Source organism: Thunnus maccoyii, chromosome 11, assembly GCF_910596095.1.
Source record: "Thunnus maccoyii chromosome 11, fThuMac1.1, whole genome shotgun sequence".
Classification (NCBI taxonomy): domain Eukaryota; kingdom Metazoa; phylum Chordata; class Actinopteri; order Scombriformes; family Scombridae; genus Thunnus; species Thunnus maccoyii.
The window spans coordinates 8,829,081-8,841,264 of record NC_056543.1 but is presented as its reverse complement, the minus strand read 5'-3'; the positions used below and the strand labels follow the sequence as shown (position 1 = coordinate 8,841,264).

The window sequence follows — 12,184 nt, the reverse complement described above, 5'->3', positions numbered from 1 at the left end:
AACCCCCCATGTAGGTCGAAGGGGATGTTGGCAACTACTGGCGCACTCTGTATAAACTGGAGAAAGGCTTCGGTGATGTACCCAAAGCCTTGAACATAGCCACCACTATGAAGGCTAAGGTGGAGGACTTCAAAGAGCACATTCCTATGGTGCAGGTAAGACCCTAATAGAAATATTTTATACCTATAGATTTAATAATATAATTTCAATTTCTTTGTCATTATATCATGCTGAGTAAATCTTAATTTAACTTGAAATTTCCACTATGTCTTTTTTCCCCTCCTACTCCTCCCATCTTGATAGGTACTGTGCAACCCCGGCCTGCGTGACCGCCACTGGGATGCTATGGCGGAGGTGGCTGGCATCTCCCTGCAGCCAGTTGATGACCGTGCCTGTGTGGCTAACTTCATATCCATGCACCTGGAAGAGCACCTAAGCACCTTTGAAGGCATCAGTGAGGCAGCCAGCAAGGAGTACTCCCTGGAGAAGGCCATGGAGAAAATGGCCAGTGAGTGGGGTGACATGGAGTTCAGCCTCCTGGCCTACCGAGAGACGGGCACTTCCATCCTGTCATCTGTGGATGAAGTGCAGATGCTGTTGGACGATCACATTGTGAAGACGCAAACCATGAGGGGCTCACCTTTCATTAAACCTTTTGAGGTGGAGATACGGTAAGATTTGCTTGAGAATTCTTTTCTTTATTCTGTTTGGAAAAGCAATTCACTAATGTTATGAAGTAAGTACACATAGTAGGGCTAGTTGAAATTGTTCATGTTAAAGGACCAGTGTGTAGGATTTAGTGGCATCTAGTGGTGAGGTTGCAGATTGCAACCCACTGAATACCCCCTCCCCTTCCAAGCATGTAGGAGAACCTACGGTGGCCACGGAACTTGCAGAAAATGTGAAAGGCCCTCTTTAGAGCCAGAGTTTGGTTTATGTGTTCTGGGCTACTGTAGGCAGTTCAATATGGTGGCCACCATCTAAGAGGACCCACTCCCTCTGTAGATATAAAGGGCTCATTCTGAGGTAATGGAAACACAATGATTCTTATTTTCAGGTGATTATACACTAATTAAAACATAATTATGAATATTATATTCTATTTCTGCCAAGTCCATTCTGCTAAATTCTACACACTGCATCTTTAAACCTGCAGTGCGGAACTTTTACATTTAAATGAACGTCTGTTATATTCAAGCCCTTGTCAAACAAGTTCACACAATGCTGATTAAGCCTATCACCGCCAGATAAATCTCTCTGTAATTCACAGTATACCAGAGTTTTTAATCTGGTGTCGAGTTTGACATTCCCGCGCTGGCTGGATGAATGCATGAATGCAGACTTCTGCTGGCCGAGCCGGCTAACTTCTGGTTAGCTCTCTGCTAACCTGAAGCAGGATGAAATAATTTAATCGAGCCACTCTTCTAGACTTTCCAAATGTTATTGGACCAAATTGATCACATTGTGATAGTGAAACAAGTCATTTCACTGGAGTTGTGTGACGTTAAAAACAATTGTTTTAAAGCCACAACAGTGTATGTATGACATAAGCATGGATTGACTGTGTTTTTGTAATTACTCTCACTGCCAGAAGGGGGAGACAAAAGTCCTGCACTCCAGCTTTAAGGATGCTTTTAGTTTTGTTGTTTATTAAACTGGGGTAAATTGCAAATAATACCTGAGCATTAGTTTTCACTCTGAGTATTTGAACTGTATTTGAATACAGTATTTCTGTGTTTGGTGAAACACTCCTGATGTGTGGGTTTTACGAGTATTCTGCGTTTGGACAGGACACACAGACTGAGTTGGCAAAACAAACTGCAATAAAATCCAGAAATATATGCTACCACAAAATTCAAACAGACGCTGACATATCATAAACTCATTGTTGAGCTACAATTCATTACCAGTGTGTGCATTGCTTGCTGCTTGGATTTTTTGACAATAGCCGTGCAGCCCTGAACCCCAACAGGCAAACAGAGACTTATATTCATAGATGCTGACAGTAAGTTAGTCATTTCTGTCCAGAATAACTTGACTGCTTGGCATTGCCACAGCATGTGGATGAAAGTATATATTTTTTTTATTTTGAAGGGTGTAATATAAGGTCTATGTAAATGTTTCAATTTCATAACTCTGAATCTTACTGACTTAGATATTGCTAGAGTCCCTCAATATTCCATCCCACTCTGCAGAGGTGAGTTACATTGCTAAATCTTGCTCCCACTGGGTCTGAGCTGGAGCACTGCAGTTTGTAAAATAGTGAATGATCAACCTATACAGACAATCTAAAGACCTGAATTGTTTGACTGTCTGTGTCAGAACTGTAGTTAAAACATTTTTTGTGAAACTTGGAAAACATTGTGTAAAATTAATTTATTACTATTAAGTTTTAATCTCCCTCTGAGATCAGCAAATGATAAAATTTCACCATCCTCTATAATTTGTAAGATTATTGCAATATAATGCTGCAGTCAGACACAGTTTGAAACACGATTTCGTGCAGTTTTTTAAATTGTATTGTGCCATATTGGGCATGATGCTAAAGCAGTTACTGCTAAGTTTTTCAGTAACTTTTTTGTAATATTACATAAGAACTTTATAATGCTATTATCTAGTTTTGAGGGTGGAAGAGGATGATACCACAGTGAGAATACAAGTCAGGTTGTTACTACCCTTTATAATGTGCTCCTCCAACAAATCCCAACTACCATTACTACCAATGGTTACTCTTGATTAGAGGATATCTGGCATTAAATGCAAGATAATACAAATACACAAATAAGATTTCTAAACCCCCATTACCTTAGGGTAGTGATCATTTTTATGATTCATTCTAGGGAATGGGAGGGCAAGTTGCTGCTCCTTCAAGAGATCCTGGATGAATGGTTAAAGGTGCAGTCCACTTGGCTTTACCTGGAGCCTATATTCAGCTCCCCAGACATCATGACTCAGATGCCTGAAGAGGGACGCCGTTTCACAACTGTTGACAAAACCTGGAGGGACACCATGAAACAAGTTTCACTGGTAAGTTTTTTTGATTTGATTTTGTTTTCTTTAGAGACCCTTTTTAATAGAAACAAGACTAGGTCAAAACCTAGTATATGGCTGGACTTTTGCATTTATAGGGCTGACCCCTGTGGCCCAGCTAAAAGACACTCTAAAACACCCCTGTTTTGGGGGAAGAGCTCATCTACTATTAAAAGCAGAGTACTGAACTGTCCCTCTCCTGGCTGATCTTTGCTTCCAGGAGACATCATTCTATAGCATGCAACAGATAGTGAGATCACTGGGTTAAAAAGACCAGCCAGTAGGAGTTAGCCAGAACAAAGAAACTGCTAAGTACCAAGGAAAATGCTGGTTGACTAAAGGTTTGTTGCTGTGGGTTGTACATCAGTGTTATATCATGTACAGGAATTTACAAACAGAATGGCTGATTTATTTTGAGAATTTCTAATTAATTGGAGTGATAATGATCCTTTGTAACTGTGCTAATAAGAACCAATAGTTGGAAATAATGACAAGGTGCAAGCTTGATCAGAAACTGTGTTGGTCAAGTCAGAAAAAAAGCTGAATTTTTTGTTCAAAGGCAGCAGATAAGGTAGAGCTGAAAAGAACTCATTATTTTTGAGAATGTAGCCTCAAAGCAGCCATTGCTGCATTATTTTTCTTATTTTTTCTCTCTCTCTTTTTTTATATCTCATTATTTGTAACACCGGATTCCTGTGGCTTGGGCTGCAAATACGGATCCGAAACACATATATGTGCACACATGCACAACAGTGATAGTGACAGAAGAAGGTGAGGCAGAAATACATTGGAAAACAAGAGGAGCAGGAAGATACAGCACAAGCAGAAAGAACTATTTAGACCGAGATAGGAAAGGAACGGCAGTGCAGAGAGGGGAGGGAATCAGTAGGAAAAGAATAGAGAGCAAGACAGAAACAACAGAACGGGAATAGAAAGTGAGTGTTGCACTAGCATCCTCAAAGAGTTTCCAAAGGGTAATTGGCGTCCTCAGTAGACCTGAAATGAGACACATCAATTTCAGGCAGTGTCCTCCAGAAAGCCCAGCCTGACTGCACCATCAAATAGAAATTATGGATTTTGTCTGGAAGGGGCAGGGCCATACTGAGCCACAAAGAAAATGAGGTCGCCAAGGGACAGGGAGCCTGCACACACAGATGTGAATGCGTACTGTCTTGTCCACTATGCGTTGTGTACGCAGTGTTATGGAGCATTTTGGTACAGATGTTAGTGCAGTGCTTTTTACATTTGTGTGCACATGCCTATGTGTTTGTTAATGTGTACGCTTGCACAGGCGAAACACTGCTGGTGCCCAAAATTGCTGTAATTAGTTTGTCACAATCAGGTGTCTCGATTTTGTATTTGTGATAAACTACTTTCAGGAAAATAAGGCCCTATTTCTTTTAGTTTATTGAGCTTTGTAAGTTACATGTAGTTTAATTGACATGTAGTTTAATATAGATGTGCATCAATATGATTAAGCATGGCTATGTCACAAGAGAGTTTCCTGATGTGTATGATATTACCTCTGAATATTTGTATTGTGTTAACCTGGTGAGCTTTTGCACAGCCGCTTAGTTACGGTAATGGGTTTAGACAATTGGGGAGGATTCTTCATTGTTACCTGCTGTGTGAATTTAATCAGAAAGTAAATAAGCTGTTTAATGTTGCTGTTTTCTTGTTCAGTGAGACAATAATGTAGTTTCAGGGCGCTGAAGAAAATCAAACATTTTTGAAAATGAAGTAAGTAAGAAAGTAAGTTAAGTTTATTTATATAGAACCTTTCACAGACACCAGTCACAAAGTGCTTCACAGTCAAATAAATAAAATAAAGATAAACAACAGATATAACACACAGGGAGAAAAACAGACATAAAACACAAGTTAAAACAACAATGCCACATGCTACCTAAATGCCTACCTGAACAGATGGGTTTTTAAATGCTTTTTAAAAGAGCCTGGAGACCTCAAATGTATTTGGACACTATTAATGCACAATATCCCTGAGCCTTAAAATGTGTCAGACACTTGGAAGACCCTGGTTAGAGGACCTAAGAGCTTGGCTAGTGGTGTGAGGGTACAGAAGGTCCAAGATATAATGTGGAGCTGGGCCATGTAGGGCTCTATAAGTGAGTACCAAGATTTTAAAATGAATTCTTGAATTAACAGGAAGCTAGTGCAGAGAGGTTAAAATAGGTGCGATGAGTGACCATCTGTTAGATCGTGTTAAAAGCTGAGCAGCAGCATTTTGGATGGTTTGCGACCAGTCCAAGGAAGATTTATCAAGGCAGGTAAAAAGAGTAGTACCGTAGTCTAAATGTGATGAGATAAAAGCATGTACTAGCATCTCCACTTCAGCTCTTGACACAACAGATCTGAGGTTGGCTGTTTCTTAAATGAAAGAAACATGATCGAGTCAGCATCCTAATATAAACATCAAAACTCATGGATTGGTCAAAAATCACACCAAGATGATGCAGACTAGACTGAGAAGATGAGAATAAGGCACCAAGGTTCTGCCTGATCACTGAATGAAGGTTATCAGGATCAGTAATCAAGACTTCAGTTTTATCTGCATTTAACTACAGGAAATTATTTGCCTTCCAGTTCCTGATTGTGTTTAAACAGTTGTTTAATACAGACAGTTGGTCAAGATCATCAGATTTGAAGGAAAAATATAACTGGATGTCATCATCGTACAAATGATAGGAGATGTTGCTGAATCTACTAATAATCTGTCTAGTGGAAGCATGTATAAGGAGAATAAAATAGGCCCCAAGACTGATCCCTGGGGGATGCTACATGATATAGCAGCCGTGTCCAACACAAGTTCACCTACAGAGACTGAGAAAGTCCTATCAGTGGGATAGGAGGAGAATCACTCTAATGTAGTCCCAGAAATGCCCACCAGGTGTTTTAGCCTGTGGATTAATATGTGGTGGTCAACAGTATAGAATGCACAGCTAAGGTCCAATAAAACTAAAATTACTCTCCAGCATTTGCAGCCATTAGGATGTCATTTGAAACCTTAAAGAAAGCCGTTTCAGTGGAGTGTAGTTTACGAAAACCAGATTGAAATTTGTCGAACAGCCTGTGCAAATCCAATGTTTGCTTTTCAACAACCAAAACTAAAACTTCTTCTAAAACTTTAGAAAAGAAAGGGAGTTTAGAAATAGGCCTATAGTTCACTGGCAGGGAGGGGTCCAAGTTAGGTTTCCTCAACAAAGGTTGAACAATAGCCTGCTTAAAATAGCTGTGGACACATCCTGATAAAAGAGAGTGGTTTATAATATTAACTAAACAAGGACCGAGGAATTTAAAAACCTTAAAGAACCATGGTTTAAATATCTGTACACCTTTTATATCACCCTTTGCTTACTGTCAATCTCTTGAAACCCCACAAGAATAAATTAAAGTCTCTTCGAGAAAGGAATCCATCAAAACATGTTGCTCTATGACTTAATTATCATGTCCATGTGTTTTAGGGTATCTCAGCAGCTGGGGTAGGGCTTAATTAAAAAGTAGGTTTGTCAGTGTAAAGTTTGTATCATAAAATCAAAACATGAATGAATATGATTATAAGGCAGTACTAATCTCCTGATTTCTTGCAGCATGTAAATCCAATAATGCTAATTCACCGTTCCATGTAGGCAAGTTACAGAGTAAAACCACCCCTCTGCATTAGCTCGTACTGCATCAAACTCTGACAAACAACACATCCCTTCACCTTGTCTATAGCACTGATCAGCAGTGCATGAAATTGAAATCATCTCAACTCCATACTACCACAGAGCAGTTGAAGAAAAAAAGCAGGCTACAGTTCAGATCTCCTACCCACAAATCACATTCAGTACCAGTCAAAAGTTTGGACACACCTTCCCATTCACTTGAATGCGAAAGTGTGTCCAAACTTTTGACTGGTACTGTAAGTGCTTAATTTTTTTGCCCAGGCTGTTGTCATCAAATCAACCACTGGGAGCTGCTCAAGATCCACTGATCCTCCAGCGCATTACAACCTCCACATGCCAGCTTCATTTTCCTTCACTCCACTCCACTCCATTTTTTATTTATTGCCTGCTGTAATGTGTCATTTATCCACTATTGCATGCACAATTGCAGATAAAAACAGGACCAAATCAATTTATAAGACTTACTTCTGTGAACCTGTTTCCTTTTAACTATGCAGCACACCACAACTTTGCCCCCTCTAATGAGCCTAGGAAGGGAGAAACAATTGAACCTCTGAGCTCATGGAGAACATGACTGACATATTGTTTACTAATAGAATGATGGATTCACCCAATAATAACAAAATAATAGTCAGTGAAAAATAGCTCACTTAATATTACACTCCCACTCATGCACATATAATATTCTGCAGAATTTGCCTTGAACACATAAGTCATTCTTTGTCTTAGATGTTGGGGGTGTGTGTGAGAACATAGAAAAATACTTTTTTTACGTTACATTTTTGCCCACACAGATTGCAGACCTGCTATATCAGCTGTTGACAGTTTCTGTCCCCTATTGAGGCCATCTGTTTGGTGCATAAAAACTACATTATCACACATAATACACACATTAGAGCATTATTATCCCTTCAGTGTGCTCATTAATAGCTTTCCACTGGCAGACTGAATATAAAAATAGCCCTCTTATTACATTGCCCTCTTAAGGAATGGGCCAAAATTACAAGTCTGATGAAAATTTATGAAATGCTAGAATCCATGTTCATCAATCAGACACCCTTAGCCAGTATAATTGTATGGCCCATTGAAACACAATCAAATCAGGCTTTTTGTCTGTGTATCTTCTGCTTTGGCTTGGCTAATGAGTCTGATCATTTGATTTAGCTTTGAAAGTGAGTGTCAGTTACTGTAACTTAAGTCTGTTATACCGACTATTGCCTCATAAAAAAAGTCCAAAATGGTTTTAATCTCTCATTTTTTATCATTTGTTCATTACTTGGTCTGGAAGCTGTGCCCAGAGGATAAAAGAGTCACCTTGGCATGAGTCGAGAGCCACTGCTTCCACTTCAGTCATCATAAGAAATCAATAGCAATCATGAGAGATAAAAAAATATATATATATATTATCCCACGCTAGATAGCCTTTGGTGTTCCACAACATACTGTTGAACAGAACTTGAGGAGATTAAAAGTGTCTTTCATTGACTACACCTGGACAGTGACTCTGGGTACAAAACAGCAAACATATGAAAGTTATGTAATGCATTCACTTCTTTGTTGCTTTTCCAACATATTGATTGTAATTTTTCCAGAGGGTCAGGTTTTATGAAATTACACACACTGCCTGACACTGATTATCTACTGTATACACTCTTATAAGATTGCTGTATTATATGGCAACATCATATCGACAATGTGTATTTTTTGTTGATTTACAACCGCACATATATTTAGTAAAGCTATTGCTCAAAACAAACTGATTATATTAAACAAAGATGCAAACTACATCAACATTTCTATAGGCTAGCTAGCTAGCAGTTTTCTTTATAGTTTATATTATTCCTCTTTTCAAAAGCCAGAAACCATGTTGACAAGCGCTGCATTGTTCAGAAGAGGGGTGTTGTTACGGGGTCTTTAGGGGTGAAATGGTCTTTGAATAATAATTTATAGTTTGACCGGGTTCATGATGATGAAAAAACTGCAGAGCAACAAAACAAAGATGATACTTTGAAGATCTGTACTTTTCATTTCTCTTAAGAGTTGTCAGGGATAAAAGGCAGACATGGTGGGTTATTATGTTGCTCCATGCTTTTTACTTTGGCTCCTCACTAGTTGTGCATTACGCTCCTTCCTCCACCTTACATAATTCCATTCAGAGGATGATATCAAGCTGTGTGCTTCATTTTAGAATTGCCAGTGTCTTCATGTGAGAAGGTTCAGGCATTCCCTGTCCAACTCTGAAGATTAGATAGACTTTTTATTTAGGTGCTTCCTGGGGGTGACAGATCTAGAGGATATTAAATTAGTGAGATGATATCAACTGAAATATTTCATTGGTGCTAGACAGGCCTCAGGTGAAGTCTCTATTACTGTCCCATCGTAGATTTTTTTCAGAGCACTGTGTGACAAGTGGGCCTTATTGCTGAACATAAAGTGGATGTTCCTAAAGGAAATATTGCAGTGTTTTAGTGTTACCTTCAAGGTAGCAGTCACAACACTCCACTTCTGGAAATATATGAACGCAACATACCATCTTCCCGTCATATTTTTCCTTGACAAACAAAAAATGTACAGTATATTTCCAGCCTATATTGTATTATATGTTATATATAAATACATTGATGCTTGTCATTCTTCATCCTGTTAAAGTAAATTGAAAATACTTGACCAAACTGACCTTTTGCTTTTTGTCTGTGGTAGGACAAGCACGTGTTGGCAGTGATAGCCATTGACAAGATGCTGGAGAGACTAAAAAAGTCCAATGAGCTTCTGGAGATGATCCTCAAAGGTCTTAATAACTACTTGGAGAAGAAGCGCCTCTATTTCCCTCGGTTCTTCTTCCTATCCAATGAGGAACTGCTGGAAATCCTCTCTGAGACCAAGGATCCCACAAGGTAAACATGATGCAAAATTATAATGATATTTTATTACATTAATTGTTATCCCTGATTACAACTAGCGGCATCAGTTTCTATGTGTAATTAGAATACCCCTAGTGGTCATGATAAGCAGCACCTTAGCTGGTCGCTAGTAAAATACTCGACTGTCCATCAGTAGCCCACTCTAAGGGAACCACTCACTGACTAAGTTTTAAATGACTAATTGAAGGATATTTCCTGTTCACTCAACTCTATAGTTAAAACTAGTCTAGACAATGATAAACTCAAATTTAAACCAGCCTCTCACCATAATATGTAGCAAAGAAAAGACCATTTTCCATTAAAAAAAAACTTTCAGGATGTGAAAGCAACAAATGCAAATAGAAATAGACAAACACTGAAAAGAATTGTGGCCTTTTGAAAACTGAGTTCAGGACAACAATTATTCAGCTAACCAGGGCAATTTACTGTAACAGCTCTTCATCTTTTTATGCGTACAGCACTCAGGCCTACTTTACCTCTACTGTGGTTCCCCCAGAAGCCAAATCCTCACTGATAATCAAGCCATGTCTCATTTCACCCAGGGCATTTGGTTAATAATGAATGTGTTTCCAGACGAAAGATGTTCTAGCCTCTTACTCTCTGCTATTTCTATTTCTCCTGTCCTTTTCACTCTACTTTCCCTGTATTCTCTCTTCATCTGCTGAGAATGCTCATCACATCAGTACAGATGCACACAGTCATCAAGTCTTCTATAAAGATGGGATTTCTGTAATAATGGGTGTCAGCCGGGTGTTGAGTAGGCCGTAGAGGGGAAAATACTAGTTTGGTTTTTCAATGATTTTGATTACTAGCCTTAAAGTTAATGCTGTATTTACTATTGAACCACTTGTTCCTATTTTCTATTTACAGGAAGGTTTCTGTGCATATTGACACAATATTCCTATGATATAAATGCGGAAAAAAAAAAAAAGTAAATAAATAAAAAATATTCCCGTACATGATATGCCTACAATTTGAAGCATGAGAAAAATGATAATGATGAAGCACTTTAAAGAAGAACAAAGACTTTTTGTAATGTGCAACATTCAAGAAAAGTTAAAACAACAATTCAAGTCAAGTCAATTTATTAATAGAGCACATCTAAAAGCAACAAAAGTTGACCAAAGTGCTTTACTGAAAAATACAATCAAATGAGAACACAGACATAGTTGTGAGGATCAAGGGGAAAATTAATAAAAGGGTAGAGTAAAATAAATAAAAATGGGATTTAAATCCTTACAACACAACAGCATCGCACAGAGAACAAATAATTAATATAGAGAAAAAAATAAATAAATAAAATAAAAACAAACAAAATATGACCATTCAACAAGAAAAATACACTTCACTTAATTTACTTCACTTGAGGCCAAGAACAAAGACTGGATTTTGAAAAGCAAACTACACTGAACACAGTGTGAATGATCAAAAAAACAACTGGGCAAGACAGAAAAAAGTTTCACTCATGCATCACTGTCTTATCTGGCAATCTTTTCTTTTATAAGCCTCCCGGGCTGCCAGTTACATTGAGAAAATTTATTGCACTGCCTAGTGAGTCATGAGCGCCATTTTCTGGAGGTTTCAGGGATGTAACTGGACTGTATCACACTTTCCCAACTAAGCTCTAACATGTTTTAGAATATCTTGTCCTTGAACATTACAAATCCATAGAAATTCCATCTTCTAATCTTCATTTTTTTGTGAAGTCAAAAATCAGCATCCATTTCCAACCATTAGGAGTCACCAAAATAAGAACATTTCTCATTCTGCACATACAGTACATAACAGCACAGAAATGTGTCTGGGTGATATTGATCCAAACACATACTGACAATTTACCCTTTGTCTGGCTGGCTGAGCAGGGAAAGCAGCACAGAAGCAGCTCAACATCAACAGCTGTAGTCCTCTGTCATTGTCTACACTAAATTCATTGATATACAGTTCTTTTGTGCACTCAGAGGCATTTTGTCAAAGCTCTCAACCCAATACACAATCACGTTCCTTGGCATTTATGCAGCCAAGTGTAAATAGCTACATTGGTGTAAATGGAAATAGATCTATGCTGCGATGGTGAGTGTCTTTGTTCATATTGGAAAGCCCATAAAATGTACACAAGATGGCACTTACTGTGTGGAGGGCCAATGCAAGATATACCTTGGACATTAGATGAGATATACTGTGCTGTTGACATTACCAAAGTGATTCCATTCTCTTGTCCTTCTTTCCTCCAGGGTGCAGCCTCATCTGAAGAAGTGCTTTGAAGGAATTGCTAGTGTGGTGTTCACTGATGTGCTGGACATCACCCACATAAAGAGCAGTGAGGGCGAAATGGTGCAGCTGCTAGACATAATTTCCACCTCCAAAGCCAGGGGCCAGGTGGAGAAGTGGCTTCTGGAACTAGAGAATGGCATGATTGCCTCCCTGCATAAGGTGTTTTGTGGATCATTGTTACACTATTTTTTTAAAGCACGTAAATGCATATTTTTTCTTGTATTGCTTGAATGAGAGATTAATACTTTTTTTTGATATAGAACCAGTGATGGGAAT

General features: G+C 38.5%; 1 protein-coding gene across 2 annotated transcripts in view; it reads left to right on the top strand.

Moving 5' to 3' along the window:
• Positions 1 to 12,184, top strand: part of dnah7 (dynein, axonemal, heavy chain 7) — an 84,736-nt gene that overhangs the window by 11,697 nt on the left and 60,855 nt on the right. For both annotated transcript variants that reach the window (XM_042426374.1, XM_042426373.1), the window contains exons 17-21: positions 15 to 155; positions 304 to 671; positions 2,841 to 3,027; positions 9,417 to 9,610; positions 11,869 to 12,067. In XM_042426374.1, the coding sequence (XP_042282308.1) occupies positions 15 to 155; positions 304 to 671; positions 2,841 to 3,027; positions 9,417 to 9,610; positions 11,869 to 12,067 (1,089 nt within the window). The remainder of the gene's footprint in view (positions 1 to 14; positions 156 to 303; positions 672 to 2,840; positions 3,028 to 9,416; positions 9,611 to 11,868; positions 12,068 to 12,184) is intronic.